The sequence below is a fragment of the Centropristis striata genome, chromosome 16 (assembly GCF_030273125.1).
Source record: "Centropristis striata isolate RG_2023a ecotype Rhode Island chromosome 16, C.striata_1.0, whole genome shotgun sequence".
In the NCBI taxonomy this organism is placed as follows: domain Eukaryota; kingdom Metazoa; phylum Chordata; class Actinopteri; order Perciformes; family Serranidae; genus Centropristis; species Centropristis striata.
The window spans coordinates 21,929,601-21,951,876 of NC_081532.1; the positions used below are offsets into that span (position 1 = coordinate 21,929,601).

Sequence of the window (22,276 nt, forward strand, 5' to 3'; positions counted from 1 at the left end):
CAATTTACATCTACAATCCACCCCGTACATAGTGTCATTGTAACATTTGGTACGTCGACTTGAGTTAAGCATCTCTCTCTCTACCTTATAATCAAGATTATTATATTATTATTATTATTATTATTATAAGAATAATTGGTTTATGATAATTATTAATAATATGACCTGTACAGTGCATTGCAACAACTCTAATAGAAAATAATATGTGAGACACTCATTCAGCAGTCCAGTCTGTCACTGGCCTCATGGGGGAGCTGTGAGACTAAAATCTTCTCACTCCAAGCACTTCCTGTCTGCAGAAGAAGTTTGAAGCCACATTGGAGCACAGAGGCCTTCGTGTTCAGTGTGTGGCACCCATGATGGCTCAAATATTGTTCTCAGTTGCATGTCCGTTCACTGAGGAGTGTCGCTCCATTTCAGGGCTTTTGCTTGTCTGTGTGCCATCAAACCATCTTCCCTTCAACTCCATTATGGTCCAATAACATGCACCATCCCCCCCACAGTCATTAAAACACATGATGAGTATTAGATGGAGTCACGGCATACGTTTTGCCAAACAAAAGTGGGCAAGTTTCATGAGACGAGATATCCATGCAATAAAAAAAAAGCAACAAAACATAAATGATCCCATATCTGGGCTGCAGGCTTTGTAAAATCTCCATGATCGGAGAAAACATGTTATAGTTTTGACATCATGATGTCTTTTGATATGATGTGAACACAGTTTGATACAGTCTTGTTTCTGGTCCTGTGGTTTCATTACCACTAGATGGACCCATGGCACTGGAAACTTCAAAAAGTCAGTATAGTCGGAGCCCAAAAAAGCATGAGGATGCCATTTCATATTTGACTGTGCACACTAGGACTAAAAATAAAAGCTCAAAATCACTGCGATTCACCATGTGGGCCATGTTTGTGTTTTAAGCTTCTCAGACTTTTTTGATTGACTAATTTTGACTGTGCAGCCTGGAAATGTTTGGAAGTCGAAGCCTGGAAGTTCATTGAATCAATTTGCCAAGTGGATCAAGGTTAATCTTTGCCATAATTCTCATGACAAAGCACTGTTTTAGAGAAAATAAATCCCCAACAAAGATGGATGAAACAAGCAACGGTGCAGTGTAAATGCTACATTAAGCCCTTATGCCAGATTTTGGAATGTAATGAAGCATGTAAAGTTAAACCTTCAAAAAATCTATTCTGCAGAGGTTAAATATAATTTATTGGAGGGGGATTATACTGCCCAAACTGTGTTAACTATTTAACTGACATGTCATGTGCTTTATAAGGAACAGATAGAATATAAATTTAGCATATATAAAAAGCATATATTTCTTCTAAAAAAAAAGAAAAGAAAGTGGTCTCACACTTTATTTATTGCTGGCTGCCTTGTGAGCACAGAGACATATTTAAATAAATATTTGTGTCTGTGTTGATGTGCCTATTTGACCTCTTTGGCCCCAGCTGTTTTTTAGCACAACTAAACCATTTCATTGCAAATGTTGCGGCAAATAGCTTTTAAATGTATAAAGAATATTGTTGCGATACCACAGATGTGCTTTTAATATCCGAAAAACACATACTTATATATAAAACAAAATGAAAACAATATATCAGCCTAACCACCAGTTTGGTGACTAAGTGATGAAAAAGAGGGCAGCCCTAGTCTGGATGTGCTTATACTGTATGCTGCATGCCATGTGGTGTGTTGGCTGAGGTTCCCCTTTGTCCGCATTGTCTTTTCCTCAGTGGTTCTGTGTGTTGGGGGCGTTCAGTGCTGCACTACCAGTATGGCAGCAGTCCTCCGGGCAGTGTCCGAGAGCCTCCACAGCAGCCCTGTCCAGCCCGGCTCCAGTGTCTGTGCCCCTGCCCCGACCCCGGCCCCTGTGTGGCGGTCACCCCTCCGACAGGGTCTGGCTGAGCCCCTCCAGCACAGGCTGTGTCAGGACGACTGCATCAGGCCTGTCAGGCGCTTTCCCGTCAATGACTTGCCCTGGAAGGTCAAATAAAACACATTACTAGACCGAGATGGGGGACGTCCTTTAGAAATGTTTAGAACTAAAATGCTTGGTTTGAACTAGCATGTTATCTTCACAAATACAGGTATAAAGAGCCATAACAGAGTGTAATATGGTTGTAATTGCAGTGAGCCAGCCAGTGTGGTTTGTGATATGAACAGCCCCAGCTCCAAATGACTTACCACACTGCGGGTGAACTTCTCCAAGGAGGTGCGGCGGCCCTGTTCAGTGTCTGCTGGCTGCTGTTTTGGGAGGGGGGGAAGCAGGTTGAGTGTTTGGGTCAGGTGTTGACGGAGGAGGGGGAGGGGGGGATGGGGTGATGTAGTTAGTGAGGAGAAAAGGGGCCAAGCATTGCAAAAATGAGGGCCGAGGACAATGTTGGAGTTGCATTTTTTGGGGGGGTGGGGTGGGGGGGAGTGGGGTCAGTGACAGGCCAGCAGGAGGAGCAGTGTCCAAACGGGGAAAGGGAAGAAAGGCTAGCATGAACAGAGGCAGCTGTGATTTGCTGAAAAGCTCCATATTACACAGAAACAGCTAAAAGTAGGAAGGAAAAAATAACATACAACAACTTAAATATACTGTACTTCTCTGACAGCACAGCAGTTTGCCTGTTGGCATATGATGTAATGTTTGACGTAATTTTACATAATTTAGCAGTTTCCTTGCACCTGCATCTTGGGCACAGTTGTTATTCTTTTTGGGGGCTCTGTTGGAAGTCAATCAGACCTTTTTAAAAGCCGCCAAAGGACATTAAAATGTCCCACATCTGGAGCATGTAAGTGTGATCAGAGTGCTAAACTTTGAGTTGTTTAAATTACTTTTCCATGGATATTTTAAAATATCTAGTGGTGGAAGACTCTAATCAAGTAAAAGTAGAAATGCCACTGTGTAAAAATGACAGTTACAAGGTAAGTCATGCATTCAAAATTCAAAAGTATTAGAATCAAAATTCACTTAAAGTGAAATCTTTCATGATGCAGATATTATTAATATTATTACAGTATGATCATTGATGCATTCATGTGGAAGCATTAATAATGTTGCGGCTGGTAAAGTTGGAGCAAATTATAACTATATACATATATACTACCAGACAGCATCAAATAAAATAATGCATCAGGATTTATTTGTTGATAATATGGAGGCCCGAAGCGACCAAAATCATGAATAAAATAAACAAACACATGATCATTAACAAAATTGCTATACACCAATAAATGCACAAAGATAATATTAAAAATAAATGTAGACATTCATTAATTGTTACCTTTTTTTAAAAAAAATCCCCTATGTATTCAATTAAATTAATTGATTTGGTTAGTTAGTTGTTTTTATTACTATTTCAATGAATTCATTTATTATTGCATTCATTTTTATTTATTTTAAATTTGTTTTAAAATGTATTCCTTTTTTTTTTATTATTCATTTTTATTGTGGTACCTTTGCTTCTCCACAATATTACTAATGTGTAAACTGCAGAGTAACTGGTAACTGAAGCTGTTAAATAAGTGTAGTTAGAGTGAACATTTGCTTCCAAAATTAGTTAATAAAAAACATAGAAATACTAAACACTAAATCTATATAAGTGATTCTCAGAGTATCTGTTGTTGTCAGCTAATTACTACTGAATTTAAAAAAACCCTCACTGTGTTTGGCTCACTTGTTTCAGAGTGATAAAAGCAGTGATGCGACTGGCTGAGAGAACCTCTGAGCTTCCTGATATTTCACACTTCCTGCACATATACAAAAAAAATATAAGAGCACTAGTTTTGAGCTTATGCGTAAAAATTAGGGCCCTATATCTAATAACTGACCATATTACATACATAATAGATATGAACCTGTCTTTTAAATTATAAAAATTAGAATACCAAGCCAATATGAGAAATTCAGTAAGAGTGACAAACTTTTGCAGACGGAAAAGGTGACATAGGGGTCAGCGAATGCAGCTCACCTTCTTTCTGGCTAACAGGAGGTCTTGGTAGATGTTGGATCGCATAAAGCGTGCATAGCTGTCACTTTTCATTAGCTTGAATATGTGCTCCTGCAACAGAAAAAAAACTCTGATGAGTGTGTGCTGGTGTGGGAGAGAAGGGAGGTGCAGAGTAATAAAGAGTGGCTGATTGTGGTAAGGCAATGCATGCATGTGTGATTCTGGTGCAAAGTGAGCGTGCCGACATGAACGGCAGCGTCCTGTGAGACGGAGCTGAGTAATGTCCTGCCAGTTAGAGGCGTTCCACGTCACACATCGCCAAACCACTCTGAACCAGAGGAATCCATGGTGAACAACCTATTCATGGCATTACTCGCCTCATTAGGCCCTGGCACAAACACACTCCGTCATTCTCTCCTCCGTGCCCTCTCGTTCATTCACTGGTGCAACATGAGTGGGGTGGAAGGGTTCAATGTTTCTGTGGGGAAGTGGATGGGAGAGGAAAGAGATGGCTGCAGTCTGTGTGTCGTAAACAGGGATGTAGAGTAAACTCAGGACCTTTTTACTTAATAAACAGAGCCTAAAACCTCCTCCACCTTCATTTAACAGCTGAAAAGTCAGAACAAGAGCATTTGAAACTATGGCATAAATGGACTAAATATGACAATACCAATTAATCCATATTAAAGTATACATCCCTGAAATTGTTTCCTTTTTTAAACCTTTTTGTTTATTTTCTTCCCGAATATTTATGTATATATAGATAAATATAGGTGTGTATTTGGGATAGCTGCATTGATAGCCCTGACTATGCAAGTGTAAATATGCATGTACATTATAACACTAATCAACTCTATTTCTTTCTTTTCTCCCTCTGCTCTTTCATATTTTTTCCGATGTTACTATTATTTCATATACTTAATTACCGTATTGTTTATTCTACAAATAAATATACATTTTACATGAATGCTATAAGAATAGAGGACATGATATGTAAACGAACGTAAAACTCTATAAACTCCTGCATTAAAAGACGAAAAAAAGAAAAAAAAATAGAGCCTAAATATATGTAAATATAACACCCCTTATGTAGCACTAGAGGAGTGTATCGATGTGTGCAGGCGCAGGTGTTTGCACACGATGTTTCTGGTGTTATTCAGAGCTGTGTGAGCGTGTCCATGCGTGCGTGAACATGTACAGTCGTGTGAATTGATCCATGAGGAGTGAAACAGCACAGCCCACCTGAGCGTCTTCGTAGCTGTATCGTCCGGGGTCTTTGAGGTTCTGGCTGGTGCGCTCGTAGCTGTGAGAGTCCAGGTTGATGGAGCTCGGCGCGCCCTCGGCAAGAAACTCCTGCCAGATCTCCTGCGCCCTGGATGACACGTCTTGAAGCGGCCGCCGCTTCAGATCCTGCACCGCTAACCAGAACCTGCAACAGCATCACATCTGATCAATAACATGCAAAAAAAATAAATAAAATGAATTAATTAATTAATTAATTTAAAAAAAAAATATATACATATATATATATATATATATATATATATATATATATATATATATATAAAATAACATATTAAATACAAATAATGTTATAACTACACAATATATATATTAGGTATAGATTCTTTTCATTCTATATTTCAAATTAAAATATCTTATAAATATGAAAATATCCTGATGACTGCAAATATGCAGTGAGATTTTTTGTCATTTTGTAAAAAAAAAAAGAAATCACTGAATACATTTAATTTTTGATGAAATTTGAATATTTTGATACATGAACACACAATTCTCCCTTAATGACATGAAAAGTAATTAAACATTATCACAATGTAAAAAAAAAATTTTTCATTACAATTTTTACTTAGAAAAAATAGCAGTTCAGCAACAGTGAAATTAGTAACAATTCGTAGTACTCAGTATTATATATTATTTGATTAATTTTGCGTGATGCAAACATCAAAGCAGCATTTTAACTCTGCACAGTATCAAGTCAAAGTAAAGCTAATTTTTTTATACTGTTAAAAAAATTTTTTAAAACTAGTCCTAATACTTTATGATTTCATATGTTAAGTCTAAATCAGCAGAGCAACCTTACATTTCACATAAATTTTCTTAGACAATATTTTTAGAAAATAGGTCATTATTTTACCATATTTTCTTTATTTTTAAATATGCCATTTTTGTGTTTTTTATGCCAACTTGCAATTGGTTTCCAAACATAGTTATGAAAAAATCTTTATTTATTTGTTAATTATGGAAAAGCACAGTATTTACTTGTGAAATGTAATGGAATATAAGTATAACATGATAAATATAATATCAAGTATGAAGTATGTGCTGTAGCATTAAAGGGAAATACTCAAGTACAAGTACCTCAAAATTGTGCTTAACTATGATACTTTCCACCACTGTGCATGGTATTACTATCATCTGCGTATCTTCAAGTATAATGTAGTTGTAGTTATCACAAAAACTTTGGTATCTATGTAGAAAGTCTAATTAGATCATCATCTTTCTATATTTGTTTAGATATTGTATCCACAGCAGCTGCACCATCAGGAGTGTTCATATGATTTGCTAACTACTGTCGCTTTAAGAAAGGCACGCCAGCCTCACCGCAGGTTCTCTGAGCTGAACTCTGACTCGAGGAACTTCAAGAACTGGTCTCGTCCTGCCGGATCTTTGAGTGCCTCCTCCAGAGAGAAGCCCCACTTCTTCACACGCTGCTGGCTGGGGTCACGGCTGTTCAGAATAAACCAGAGAGAATGTAATTTTTCCTCATGGTGCGCAGAGAGCAAAGCTTAAAATATCAGAGTGCAGTAAACCTTAAATACTACCAGCATTAGCTCTCATTTGAGATGAGATAGAAACAGACAGGTCGCTCTAATTCAGGACAGCAAAAGTTCATCAGCACTGACTGAGACCTCTACGTTCTGCTTGACCTCAGCACTGGTTTAAAGCATCATCGGCCCCCTGTGAGCCCGCGTCCCAATACCACCCCTCCAACCTCACCTTGCCTCCAAGTCCCAGAAGGACGTGTCATCACTGATCCAGGGGTTGGAAGGCTCTGTGGCCGACACAAAGGGATCGTATTCCATGAACTGCTCTGTATAGCTCATGAGGCTGTCGGCCACTTTGGAAACCTTCATACAATGTCTGTCCAGCTGGACGTTCAAGAAGGTAATCTGACGGAGGAGGAGAGAGAATAATGAGGAGGCTAAATAAGGTAACGGCTCATCAGTCAGCGTCCCCTACTGTCTTTATGATGGATGGGTGAGGATGACTGGTGGTAATGACCTATGGCGGAGACAGCCGCACCGTGACTTACCTCCTTCTGAACGTCCTCTTTGGTGGGCTTCCTGGTCAGCTGGGAGCTGATGTGGATGGGACTCGGCTGGCTCTGGCCGTCGTCTGGGACCCCGTAGACCGACTGCAGATGACAACAGTATAGATGTGTTGTTTTGTTTACACGCAGTTGTTGTTGTTGTTGTTGTTGTTGTTATGATGAACCATGACAGATCAGGGACTTGATATTGTAGTTTGATGGATGTCAGGTAGGCTAATAGTTGTGGGACCAGCATCTTAGTGTTGTGTCTGGGAATTGGGAGTTTTAATGACCTGAAGAGTAGCTTAAAATGAATAACAATAATATATATTTTTAATTAATTATATATATTCAAAGAATAATGTATGTAATTTTATTCAACTATATTTAATTTAATTTATTATCCATGAACAATTTTGGCATTTTATAGGATAAAATGGTCACCAAAAGCTTTATTTAAAATATTTTACAAAAATAACATATTTTATACAAAAAAAAAAAATAGGTATTGATTATTACATTTTTAAAGTATCTCATAGTAAATATTTATAAAAATGAAAATATGTTATATACAAATTTATGACTGCAAAAAATGCAGGGTATTGTTTTTAAATTAAAATAAAATAAAAAACTATTAAAATAATAGAGATGTAGACATAAACTTGCATACATATGCATACATATTTCATTTGATATTTTTGTGAATCAAAATATTTTATAAAAATGAAAATATCTTATACAAATATCTTTGATTGAATTTAGATTTTTGTAATTTTGTAATAAAAAATACTATTCATTGTGGATAAGTCTAGAAGTATCAGATAGAAATGATAGAAAATTTACCCAAGTGGTTAAATTAACTAAAAATTGAATTTAAAGTTTTGGTGGCTAGCCCAAAACAATCTTAGGAGTAGTAAGGTGGTGCTGGATCTCAGGTCATAAAACACTGGTTTATAGCAACGTTTGAGATGATAATTCCATGAAGATCTCCTCCTCTCCTCACCTTTTTTACCCTGTGTGGGTTCCTCTCTCTCCGGCACTTGCGAATGTCCATCTCTGTGGTGTTGACACAGCCTGGCTGTTGGAGGCGACAGGAGACAGAGCGTGTTTCTGGGTCAGATAACAGTGTTTCTCCAGCATGCATTGTCTGCGCCTTTCCTCCTCACACAATATGATGCTGTTTCTCTATTCAGCAACGGCACGCTCACAAAAGGCTTGTATGCAAAGTGACTGGCACCAAATCTGATTCTGCAACCCACAATAAAACAAGGCTCTTAGCTGAGCACTGTGTGGAGCTGAATCTGCTGTTTTCAGGCTTTAAATGCTTAAATGTTCTTCCTACACAACAGTCCTTCTTTCATTTATTTCTTTCTTTTCCATTTTTGTACTTTTGTTGCAGCATTTGACCTTCCTTTTCCTGCGGTCAGGTTTAACTCACCACTGGCCGATGGACGTCCCAGAATGCCCTCTCTTGGCTGTCCAGGATCTTCCTCTCTGCCTTGTCCTTCTTCCTGTCAATCCTGTCAACAGAGGACAGAACACTCACATATATATCGAACACACACCTTTGAAATATCAGGTCAAACCCAATAAATCAGCACCTATGACAGTACAGGAAAGCTGAAGAGCAGAGTGTAGGTCTTAACCTGTCTGCTTGCCGGTGGGGCCGAGCTCTTACATAACTGACATTTACTGATCTGCCCTCGCTAGGTATCGTTTCCTCTGAAGAAGACTTATTGCTTTCCATATCACAAAACAGCGGCCGATAAACAAGATTTTTATAGAGAAGAAGACTCTCCTGCCTGAGATATTAGTGCTGTGCTTACACATGCAAGCCACCAGATGGAAGTCTTACTAAGAGATAGAAGTTAGGAAGAATTGTTAATACCATAGGGGGATGCTTGCTGTATTTAATGCATGTAACCCTGCAGTCACATGAAAACAGAGCATTGTTAATGAGAAAAGCATTGGCCCAATGCCCGATTGAAGCGTTTTCTCTCCCTTTTGGAAATAACGCTCCAATCATGCATGCAGCCAAAGGTTAATGTATGAACCTCTCCATCCCCATAGCTCTCCTGCTGTAAGTGTGTCACGTTAGTATGATGCTGACGTCAAGACACTGCATGATCTGACTCACATGTACACTCATGTACTCACTTGACTTGAGCCTCAGCTTGCATGAAGATAAATTCCCACTTCCTGGCGAAGGCCCTCTGCAACCGGGCGAGGTTTTCCTGGTGAAACCAACCGGGCGTGGCATTAGGGGAGAAGGTTATTTCAATTCAAGGCCTTTAGATGATTACATTAGCCATTCACTGTGATGGCCACAGCTGCTGTAACTTTGGATTACCGTTGTTGAGATGAGGCGACCTCTCACTAACGTGTCCCTGAACAAGTTACAGAGCTGCTGATACCACACGAGTGAGTGCATGCATAGGTACATCATGGAATTTTTTTTCTTTTTTTAGATGTTTCAATGTTTTTTCCATTAGTTTTTTCTTCTGAAAGAGTTAAAGGGATTGTTCTGATTTTTTAAACTGGGGTTGTATGAGGTACTTAGATAGCGGTAAGCTAAGCAGTGTACTGCTGAGGACTGGGGCATTGACAATAACAGTAATTTTACCTTGCAGAACATGTGCTGCCTTGATCAGTTAGTTAGTTTGTGTGTGGGATTTCCGTGAATCCAAAGTAACCCTTTAAAACACCAAATGCACACAATAAGCTCCTGTGTTCTGCAAGGTAAAATTATAGCTTTCTTCAATAGGGTCTGCTGACATTTTTCCCGTCGCGTAGGAACACCAGAGCAGGATTATGGCCAGTAGAATCAAAGGTGAGTTCTGCTCCATATTGTTTTGTGTTTACATTTTCCGTCGCCAACTTTCCAACCAAGAAATAATACTGCGAGTATATTTCCAGCCCTCCGCCTTCGTACATGCCCCTTCGCTTTTCTTCCTTTTTTTGTTTGGGCTGCTTACATTTATGCATTGTAAAAGCAAACCAGACTGAATATGAAACAAACCAAATGTACCAATTTCATTCTGATTCGGACTAACCAAACATACTTGGGTTAAGAAAGTTCCCTGAAACACCAAAGTCACACAATAAACTCCTTTGTTCTGTGAGGTAATATTACTGGGTTTTTTCAATAGAGTCCCCTAACCCTAACCCCCCACGTAAAGGTAAACAGGGCTCTCTGACGGCACAGTAAAGCAGTAAAAAAAACATCCCAAATTACCATAAGTCTGGCCTCTTTTAGGTGGTGAAAATATGTTTTGCTGCTGCCCCCATCCAGCAGTACATTGCTTAGCTTCTGTGCATATCCTCTACCTGCTTCTCCACGCTGGGGGCGTGCCGACCGCCATCTACTGTAGGTTATACACTGGATAGGTACCTCATACAACCCCACTTCAATAAATCCAAATTATCCCTTTAAATGAAAAAATTGACATCATTCTTGTGTCTGTACTATAATTACTAAGCATCCGCAAACAGCCAGTTAGTTAGCTTCGTATTAAGGCTGGAAACTGGGCAAACAGCTTGTTGAAACAGCCTGTCCAAAGGTTAAAAACCCCACCTGCCAAAAACTCTAAAGCTCACTAATTAACATGTTATATCTCATTAGCTTAATCTGTGAGAAAGAAAGTGCCAAAACAACATATTGTGTTTTTATGTGCTTATATTCATTCCAGAGTTGCATTTTTAGACATCATCTCTGATGTGAGACCAGCAGATGTTTGCCAACAAAAGTCGTGACTCATACCACAAACTCCTGACTTTATAGAGTGCAACTCATCGCGTGATAAATTTCGCCCAAGTAAAATAAGCTTCCCAAGCTCTTTAAAACTGTACACATATCGAAGCTGCACACCAAATTGTGTGTACCTAACAACACCACTCAAAGAAGCATCTGTCAGAGATACAGTACATGACCTTATTACAAAGAGAGAAATAATTCCGAGTACCAACTAGCAGGCATGTTAACAGCGAGAGCAATGAGGCCTGGAGGCATAAAGTGACCTGAATAGGAGATAAAGGAAGTCTACTGGACAATAGTTGCAGAGTAATTTAGAATATGAAAGTGCAGTGGATTGCTATTGTATAACAGCAGGAGATCAGCAGTACAGTAATGCCCCTCTTGAGAATGTATTGATCTGCTGATGCCAAGTAGGCCTACAGATATTTATATTTGGGGCCAGTAAATGTCTGCATTGTAGTCTGCCAAATAATGCTCCTGGAAAAGAAGAATTATCTTTGACAAATTTGTATACGAGTCTGTAATTTGATAATGGCTTTCTGCTGGGATGAATAGATTTTGGCATTTGCAGGCCCCACAGGACACTGTTAAAGCTCTTTTGTTTTTTCAGCGATATGAGAGAAAAACAGGAAATTCACAGTGTCATCATATTATGATCCATGCCCAATGATAGTATTGAAGTGAGAGCTTCCTGGCAATCGCTAAAACCAAAAATGACAGTGTACTTACAGCCTCATAGTCAGCTAGCTCAAGCCTGGCCTTATTCTGCATGGTGCGCTTGCACAGGTAAATGGCTGGAAGGGGGGAGAGGGAGAAAGAGTGAAGAGGGTAATAGAGTTAGTCAGATGGGTTCTCTGCAAAATAAAAAAGGAAAATCTCCAATGGAACATGCTTCTTCTTTTTTTAACTGAGGTCTCAGCTGTGTGAACCAACACTAATGAATGTTTTGCTGGAGCGGGCAGGCAATGTGTTGTCTTCTGAAATAACAAGCCTCAAGTAAATGCCATGCAGACAGCCGGAGATGTGGCCATATCAGTGACTGTCCCTCCATTTTGTTTGGCTAATCTGATCCCACAGGATTCTCTGTAGTGGGGGCCTCCTCGGGGCCAGATACATTACAGGGAATGGCCCAGTGGATCAATACTCAGTAAGTGTCAACAACAGATCTACAGTGTGAGCTGTGTTTCGGAGAGACAGCTGAAGGCATTAGTGCAATCCTACTGGTTTGGTAGAAAAATAGAGACAGTGTGTGACTCACCATAGTCTGTGTTCTCAGGCTCCCAACAGTTTGAAGGCCAGAAGTATGGAGACTGATAAAAACAGAAGGGGATGAAACAGAAACAGTTTATTTATTTATTCAAATAATCAGAATGAAATGCTCTTCTTCCCATAAGTGTCTAAATAAACAATATTACTCTGCGATATGAATGTTGCAGTCTCATTTCTCCCACCGCCCACGCTCCCTCTGCACTTCCACGCAAAGTCAAAAGACGACTCATTGCTTCATGATGATCCTTGACGTCCATGTGCTGCACAGAACTACTAACGGAGAGCAATGGTAGCTTGATTCTCTCTCTATCCATATTTAATTGTCTATGCAACTGATATTACACATTCAAAGTTCATTCCCAAGTCCATTAATAATGGATCACTCACATCCATCATGCATTCTTAATAATGGGGCAGAATTAGAAGTTGGTGGTACTCAACCACATATTTCATTCCCCACTATTACTCATAACGATAATTAGCCCGAGAGCAGAAGGCTGACGCTGATGAATGTGCTTGTTTGAGTGTAATGAACAAAAAGGTTAACTTGCTCTCATTAGCATTATAATCTTCGGAGAGGATAAAGTTGAAATATATAATGTATAAAAAGACTCATTTTTTGACAAACAGACGACAGTTGTCATTAAATCTGGGTCTTACACTGGAATAGTATCTATTTATAGACCAGCACACATCACTATGCCTTACAGCACAGAAATGGAGACCGGCCAATGCATTTCAAATGCACTGTGGACTCTTTTGAGGTGTTCTGATGACGTGGGCCTGTTGCATCACGACAACATCAAAGGGAATATTTTTAGCCACCGCTGAATGAGCGAGTGTGACACACGCCGCCCTCCCTGTGCGGGCACAATAAAGGCTTTTAATCTTGAGCAATAGAGGTGAAGATAAATGCATTCAGAGGTAGATTGAGGGGGGAGGAGTAGGGGTAGAGGCTGGTGACAGTGAAAAGTGCAGAGCCAGCGTGCAGCCAGCTCAGTGCTTCCCATAGGGGAGCCTGCCGAGTGAAGCTGGCCTGGATTAAGATGCTAATGGCCCAGTCACAGTAATGAGTCATCGTGGAGCCCTGTTAGCCATCAGAGAGACCTGTCAAAGTTCATGCTGGATCAGATGGAGCGAAGAAAAAAGCACCCCTCTGACAAGCTGCGCGGCTGGCCCTGAGGCTCTGTTCTGCGGCCCACCTCCTGCTCTGACGCAGCGTCCAGCAGGGACACACAAGTATCGACCTTGATGTGGTGAGTAATAGGCTTACCAAAGGATTGCTCTCATTAGCATCACGCAATAAACATATCCCTCTGATAAACTATCTTAGAATTCTATATTTAAATGCCTCCCACGGTGGAGCTTTCTCTACCTGAAATCGATAAAGGGTTCCGTCATCTTTGAGTGTTAGGACATGGTCGGAGATGGGGAAGATGTAGCCATGGGCAGCGACCAGACTCCCGAGGTGGATGGCTTCAGCTGTTGACATGAGAGAAGGCACACAAACGGGAGGGATGAAAGACTTGAAATTGCCGCCCTCTTCAATTGAGCTCTATTGTGTTGACATGTAATGACAGATTTCTCAGCAGGCTTACCTGGATCCTCAATGGTGAGGTTTTTCATCAGCCACTGAACAATGTCTGCTCCTGGTAGTCGGAGAAGGACATTGGTTAGAGACGGCGTCATACATGTGGACAAAAGCTGCAATCCACAAACACAAATAAGCTTTGAAGAAGTCTTTGTGATTCTGCTCCAAAGTCAAAGCTGAGTTTGTGTGAATATAACATAATGTTAACAGGTTTGTGCTCCTGTCTCCGTCTCCCTCTTTGTTCCTGGACAGCACAGTATTTGGCCCGGTTTTTGTGCTTTGGCAGCGGCTTGCTGAGAAACATTATGAGTCCATCGGGCCTGGGGGAGCCATGTGAAGCAGTGACTCCGACACAACCTTTGGGAGAGCGGAAACGACCTGGTGACTCATGTCGTACACAACATGTGCACAAACACACAAAAGGAGTATAGTGCACACACACAGATGGACGAAGAGGAAAAGGAGAAGGAGAAATGTGTGACAAGGGCAGCATCACACCCACAGGCACTTTCCTCAGTGGCTTAGGTCTTATTGGCAAAGACATCATCCGCCTCGAACCATAGAAGCAGAAATTTAAATGAGCCCAAAAGGTCATATTTGCTTTTCTGATCCTGACTCGTAATTTCTCTCTAGACAACGAAAGACTCACACAATCACTCGCACAACAAGTACGGCAAGCTCTTACAAAGGAAGAGACACACAAGGAAGTGCAGCATATGTAAATGTGCAATCAATTGCAGCCACATACAGTAAACAGGCAAGTCTGCACACACCTACGCACACAAATACTAACCTGACACCACACTGGGGATCTTGGAGAGGAAGCTTTTGACAGTCCGGATGGCTACACCTCCTGCTTTCTCATCTTGTATTCGTGTGACGATGTCTTCAATCTGTGGGGAGGCCAGAGGGCAATTGTGTTAAAGTTTAAAAAAACACACACATAGATACACATATATATATATATATATATATATATATATATATATATATATATATATATATATATATATATATACTAGTTTTTTCATTACTGCAGTAAGGAAATTACATTAAATTAAGATGCATCAGCTGATATTTGGCCACTTGGGGACAACTGAACAAGCCAACATTTACATTTTACTGCTTTATAAAGTTGCTGACAAACATGAAAGTAAAGATGCTAATAAATAATATATTAATATAAAGATGCAGAGTGGGGTGATAATTCCCTGTTGGTTCCATTAACACCCACTTACATATGGCTAATGTTTATATTATATGGGAAAAGTTACAATCGGTTTTCATTTCCAGGATGAATGACTCTGCAGTAGTCACAGGTATTTATCAGCAGATGGAAACAGGATAACCGGTGGAAACATACATTTTTGTCTCTATTCGTGTGAGACTCTGTCAACTCAGCCACAAATTCTGTCTCACTGGTCCAAGCAGCACTCAAACATTGTTGTAAATTAGTCTGCACTGAGTTTGAAAGAAAGATTGACCCTCTGAACCCCAACAAGTCTTTTGAAGGAAATTTCACACTTTTTGCATTTTATTCACTGTGGCCTTGTCTTTCACTGCAATATATATAATATATATATAAAATATATAAGTCCTGCACCTCTTTGGAATCAGCACAATCATGACCAGTAGTGTGAACAACTCAAAAATCACCTTTGTGCATAAATCACAAAAAAAACATAAGTGGAATTTTTCTTATAAATATATATATATTTTAAAATTGGAATAAAATGGAATTTATACAAACAACACTTTTCCAAGTGCCCACAAGTGTCACGAATATTGGGTCTCCGCATCCTATACATATTGAACTATTTGCATTTGTTCAGCATCTTTTGTCCTCTCCTCTCAGCTCTGTGTAAACAGATTTTTCAGTGAATATTTGCCACTTGACCATTCGTCTTAAGAGAATCGTCACAGTGTCGCTGAGGAGCAGAATTTAATGTTTTTAACAAGATGTAGTTATTCCAAACGGGTTATTTCTGGCAAATGAGACAAAAATACCACAATTTTACGGTTTGTTTCTATGATAAACAATGTCCATCCATCCATCCATTCTCGTCCGCTTATCCGGGGCCGGGTCGCGGGGGCAGCAGGCTAAGCAGGGCATTCCAGGCGCCCCTCTCCCCAGCCACAACGTCCAGCTCCTCCTGGGGGACCCCGAGGCGTTCCCAGGCCAGGCGAGAGATATAATCCCTCCACCGTGTTCTGGGTCTTCCCCGGGGCCTCCTACCAGTTGGACGTGCCCGGAACACCTCTAACGGGAGGCGCCCGGGAGGCATCCTTACCAGATGCCCAAACCACCTCAACTGGCTCCTTTCGACGCGAAGGAGCAGCGGCTCTACTCCGAGCTCCCTCCGGATGTCTGAGCTCCTCACCCTATCTCTAAGGCTGAGCCCAGCCACCCTACGGAGGAAGCTCATTTCGGCCGCTTGTACCCGCGATCTCATTCTTTCGGTCACTACCCAAAGCTCATGACCATAGGTGAGGGTTGGAACGTAGATGGACCGGTAAATCGAGAGCTTTGCCTTCAGGCTCAGCTCCTTCTTCACCACGACGGTCCGGTACAACGCCCGCATCACTGCTGACGCTGCACCAAACCGCCTGTCCATCTCACGCTCCATTCTACCCTCACTCGTGAACAAGACCCCGAGATACTTGAACTCCTTCGCTTGAGGCAGTACCTCTCTCCCCACCCAGAGGGGGCAGTCCACCGTTTTCCGGCAGAGAACCATGGCCTCAGACTTGGAGGTGCTGACTCTCATCCCAACCGCTTCACACTCGGCTGCAAACCGCCCCAGTGAGTGCTGGAGGTCCCGGCTTGATGAAGCCAAAAGAACCACATCATCTGCAAAAAGCAGAGATGCAATTCTGAGGTCACCAAACCGGATCGCTTCCTCCCCCCGGCTGCGCCTTGAGATCCTGTCCATGAAGACCACGAACAGAATCGGAGACAAGGGGCAACCCTGGCGGAGGCCAACACCCACTGGGAACGTGTTTGACGTTGTGCCGAGTATGCGGACACTGCTCTCACTTTGGTTATATAGGGACCGGATAGCTCGTAGCAACGAGCCCGGTACCCCATACTCCCGCAGTACCCCCCACAAGACTCCCCGAGGGACACGGTCATAAGCCTTCTCCAAATCCACAAAACACATGTAGACTGGATGGGCAAACTCCCATGCCCCCTCCAGAAGCCTCGCAAGGGTAAAGAGCTGGTCCGCTGTTCCACGGCCAGGACGAAAGCCGCATTGTTCCTCCTGAATCTGAGGTTCGACAATCGGCCGGAGCCTCCTTTCCAGCACCCTGGAGTAGACTTTCCCGGGGAGGCTGAGAAGTGTAATTCCACGGTAATTGGAACACACCCTCCGGTCCCCCTTTTTGAAAATGGGAACCACCACCCCGGTCTGCCAATCCACAGGCACTGTCCCAGACCTCCACGCGACACTGAAGAGGCGTGTCAACCATGACAATGACATAAACAATGTATTTTTGTAGATTACTAAAAGAAAACATATATTTCAATATGTACATACGGTTCGGACGGTTAACAGGTATAACAGTAATACTACTGTTACATTTTCACTGGCATACATGCTGCTTTCTACTCCTCACTAACCCTTTCCAGCGAGTGATACATTAGTTAGACTTTTTTTTTTAAAACACACTCCTGAACTGAAAAGTCCCATACTAACCTGCTTTCTGTGAATTAGTCAGCTGATGCCAGGCTACCACTGGGGTCAACAGATAGCAGCTTTAAGGGTATGTAATACCCAGAAAACACCAGACTATTGATGCCCGAAATTGGACTGAGGCAATTCAAATATCCCGAATGATCATGTGGGATTTTAATAGTGATAGATAGATAGATTGAATAGCTCATTCACACACGCAGATATATTTGCATGGTAATGCAGCCACACGTTGGGGTGATTTATTTATCTGTAACAAGGGCTTCGGTCAGAAACTCTGGCCAATTGAAAAAGGCTGTGACAGCTATTCCCCAGAGGCAGAGATAAACATCACACCTCCGACACAGCGAGAGCCACAAACACATCACACATCAGCCGCCTAAAATTAGGCCCGGCACTGCACGGCTCGCTACTGCACAGCAGAGAGCCCGTACAGTAAACAAGCAACATCCAGTCACTCAAGGACATAGACACACATGAAAAACACACCAAAATCTACTGTCTGGAGTCTGAAAACATGCAGTTTTTTATGCATTTGATCCTTGACTAAGTTGTTTATAGAGCATAAGCAGTCAGGTCAGGTCATGTATTGATGAGAGCAGTCAGTGCTCTGTAGTACAAATCAATCTACATCAAAAAGATCCTGATTTTGCACACTTGCAGCCAAGCACTTGCAGTACAGTAGCTGCTAAGGTCATTGCACTGCCTGTTAAATTCTTTATAGCTCCCTAAGCATCTGTAAGCACACTCAAGCACACACACACTCACATGCATATACACGCAAGCACACACGCTCTACAGTATGACAAAGCTGATTAGGTTGAATTTTAAGGGGTTCGACTCACAGGCTCAGCACACTCATTTAAAAAAATGTTTCTGTCATCAGGCTATGTAGCGTGTTTTCTCCTTATCCCACGACATTCACAGCTGACCTCAAGTCACGATCACAGGCAAACAGAATCACGCTGCGCTCCAGTTCGTACCGTACCAGCATACTTCTGGACCCTCTTCCCTACTTCCTCCACTGTTCATCCATCATTTAACACAGTATATCTGAGAGTGAACACCCACCACTATGGTGGGCAGACAGACTCTAAAATACTGCATGTTATTTGCTTTTGACATAGTATTTTTTTTTTTTTGAGTAAGATCATATTTAATCACATGTTAAATTACATGAAATGGATACCTTACTATAGCACAGCATCCTGTCAACACTGTCACCTGAGTGACAACCCTGTCACCTGAGTGACAGGGTTGTCCGTATCTTGACTGTGTATCTAGTCCGTAGCTCTTAATCAGTCATTGACCTAATTTTCATTATTAGATTTTCAGTATTTTCATTGCTTAAATGTTGTTGTATTTCCATCTTTAGCTCTTGCTTGGATGAAGAGTTACCTCTCTGGCAGAACACAGAAAGTATTAAGTCACTAAGACTTTTTCTGACCACAAAAAAACATCTTGTGGTGTTCCACAGGGGAGCTTCTTGGGTCTTCTTTTCTTCAGATTTTTCTGAAATCTTCAAAGAAGGGAATAAGAATAAAGATTCTGATATTTACAAATTATTAGCCATGTTAATGTATGCATGATACATGTGTATATGCACAAACGATGCAACTTTTTTTCTGTGCTTCACTTATATTAGTGGAGCTGAGAAATTCCACATGTTGAGTTAGATACCACATGGTTTCTTTTGTTATTTCTGGTCTTGCTCGAATCTATGGATGGTGAATGACATTCGGTGTGTTCACAACTTTGGCCCAGACGGAAATATCTCAAAAACTACTGGAAGGATTGGCATTTATGATTTTTTTTGGCCACCAGAAGATGAATCGTCCGATAGATACAGCATCATGGAACTGACCAACATGTCAGGTTTTTAAGCCTGTGTGTCAACTAACAATTATTTTTATTTCTGTTTAATCTGTTGATTATTTTCTTTAAATAGATTACTTGTGTGGTGTTTAAAATGCCAGATAATGGTAAAAAAAAAAAAAAGTGTTGATCAGACTTTCCCAAAACCCAAGATGATGTTAAATGTCTAGTTTCTTCCAAAACACAAAGATATGCTTACTATAACAAAAGAAACCAGAATATATTCACATTTAAGAACCTTTTTTATTCTTTAAAGTGATTAATCAATTATCAAAATAGTTGGAGATTAATTTAATAATCCAATAATGAATTAATCTTTGCAGCTCTAGTATCAAATGTGTATTTTACCTGTAAAATATCTTTGCTGAGATGACTCAACTTTACCTGTCAACTTTTTACATTCAGCCCTCTTCTTGATATACTTTAATTTTGCAACATTTCCTAGTCAAAACCAAAAAAATCTATAACATAATATTCTGGAAAAGTGAATTGTAGGGTAAACTGAGAACAACAGGTGGAGAGAACAGCTTCCTACAACACTTTTACTCAACCACCATTACAATCAAAGGTAATCATCCTGACTGGCAAAGCATTAAATGGATGATTCATACACACGCCCCATAAATCTAAAAACAAAACACCCAGATGCATATGGATTTAATAACGCACATAATGCAGAGCGGGGGGGAGGGAGGGGAGCACTGGATGGCAAGACAATTACCAATCTCTCACCAGAAGCTTGAGTGTCTTGGCATGAATTATTGAACATCCACTATGGAGAATTACTGCCTCAACTCTTGTTGATAAATCTTTCACAGTAGAGGAGGGGAAGGGCTGCATCTGCCCTCCGCGTTGTGAACAGAGCCTTGGTATTTCAGGTCCGCTTTCGCCTACATGTGAGAATAAACAGTTTTACAAGAGCACAATCAGGGGTGCAACAGATTAGCACTGAAACAGCACAATCTTTCCTTTGAAGACAAAACCTTCCAAGCAAAACAACAGCTTTGAAATGAGCTCTGTTCGATCCAGCTCTGAAGGACTCCTCAAATCCCCTGAGACACAGCAACATGTAAAGGATTAAGTCCTTTTGTTCTCGTGAAATAATGGACCTTGGACTGGGTATGGAAGTATAGAAACAAGGACTCATTATCTCCCTATAGGATGACAGCAGACAAGAAGCACTTGGCGCGGCTACAGAAAGTGCACATCATATCTCCTGGATGTGCAAGCTAATGGTGTTTGCAGCTTGGTGCTGAGGGTTTTTTGAGAGATGAAAATTGCTGCTAGCATGCGATAACAGCACTTTGCCCCTCGCCACCGAGCTCTATAAATGATTATCAAGAGAACACTTGTGTATCTTGCCACCGTATGTTTGCATTTGCTGCACACGTGTTTGCAAATTTGTACCAATGCATAGCTGTGTCTGTGTCTGTGTGTGTGTGCTGTCCATCTTATCTTGTATGCCTCTGAGGGCAGCACATGTAGGAGCGTAAGGGAGAATGTGAGGGAGGAGGTGAACACCAACAACTAACAGCACCCGTTAATAAAAAGCATTTACTCCACATTAATGTCAGGAAAGCCTGTTCACTCTAATGTCTAAAACAAGATCGCTACTTCCTCTAACATGGTTTTGTAATTGGGACTTAATGAACTGAAATAAAACCCTAAATGAGAGCGTCAGTGACATAAATAACCATCAAGTAAATGCGGCATGTTGAACTCTGGTAGGCAGGCTGTAAGTGCGGAAACATTCTCCTACTAATTGAAACCCTGTGCCCCCTTTTTTTCCGAAAAAAGTCCAGAGATGAAGCTATTAAAAACTGTCCCAGTCTTCAGAAATGAGACAGCTGCTGCTAAAAGATGTATCAGGCGGTAATAGCGGCATTAATGATTCAGCAGTCATCATCAGCGGGACTCAGGCACACTTGTCATTGTTGAAAGACATTCGGGTCTGCGAGGGAAAAGACGGACGTCCAGGTGACGGGCGAGAAGATACATTTCTGGCCTGTAGATAATTATGATGCGCTGGTGAGAGCTGGATGAAGATGAAATAGTGATGAGGCTTTAAAAAAGTTTTCAAGTTTGCAGAGTCATCCTCAAACAGCCAAAGCAGCCCTGCTTCTTCTACTGTGTCCCGTTTTGAGCATCTCAGGAATCATTTGGGTTTTAAATAAATAAATAAAAAATAAATAACATATTACATGATATTAATACATTATTATATCTATATCTGTGCAATACAAAATAGTTTCAGAAAAATTCCTATGTGCAATATTAACAATATTGTTCAATAGCAGCCATTTAAGTATTTTATGTAAATAAGGTGTAAATATACAGTATGTATATAATGTTTTATTTATTATTTTGTTATATGCAAATTTGCTTGAACATTCTTTGTAACTCCCTCGTCTGTATCTAAAGCTCTTGTGACAACTGCATTTCCCCACTGCGGCATGAATAAAGTCTTACCTTACAACAAAACCATCTTTAAATGTATTAGGATTCAATTATATTATCCATAATACTATTATAAATGACAGCATCTGGCTGGATTTTACTGCTCAGTGGAAATACACCAACAGCTTGACATAATGATAAATAGGAGAGACATTAAGAGACAACCTTAAATAACTCAGATATTACAGGAACATTCAGCGTCATTTGCAGGTTTTAAAATAATAAATACAGTATATGCATATCTACAGTTCCTGCACTGTAATCTTCTTGAGTCTGATAAAACACCAATAACTTGGTTAAGGCCTCAGCTCAGATACTGCACACATACAGAATTAAATCTTTTAAAGAGGTAATTT

The 22,276-nt window shown here is 40.7% G+C and overlaps 1 protein-coding gene across 2 annotated transcripts in view; it reads right to left on the minus strand.

The window, feature by feature from the left end:
• Positions 1-217: 217 nt before the first annotated feature.
• Positions 218-22,276, minus strand: part of LOC131988345 (regulator of G-protein signaling 6-like) — a 47,695-nt gene continuing 25,636 nt past the window's right edge. The window contains exons 3-17 of one of the 2 annotated variants that reach the window (XM_059353465.1): positions 14,687-14,786; positions 13,901-13,951; positions 13,678-13,784; positions 12,292-12,343; positions 11,763-11,827; positions 9,437-9,513; positions 8,718-8,799; positions 8,283-8,357; positions 7,283-7,384; positions 6,967-7,139; positions 6,571-6,696; positions 5,191-5,377; positions 3,970-4,059; positions 2,198-2,257; positions 218-1,990 (exon numbers count right to left, since the gene is read on the minus strand). In XM_059353465.1, coding sequence (XP_059209448.1) covers positions 1,940-1,990; positions 2,198-2,257; positions 3,970-4,059; positions 5,191-5,377; positions 6,571-6,696; positions 6,967-7,139; positions 7,283-7,384; positions 8,283-8,357; positions 8,718-8,799; positions 9,437-9,513; positions 11,763-11,827; positions 12,292-12,343; positions 13,678-13,784; positions 13,901-13,951; positions 14,687-14,786 — 1,398 coding nt within the window. In that variant the 3' untranslated portion in view covers positions 218-1,939. The remainder of the gene's footprint in view (positions 1,991-2,197; positions 2,258-3,969; positions 4,060-5,190; positions 5,378-6,570; positions 6,697-6,966; positions 7,140-7,282; positions 7,385-8,282; positions 8,358-8,717; positions 8,800-9,436; positions 9,514-11,762; positions 11,828-12,291; positions 12,344-13,677; positions 13,785-13,900; positions 13,952-14,686; positions 14,787-22,276) is intronic. The other variant, XM_059353466.1, reaches the window with a different exon arrangement.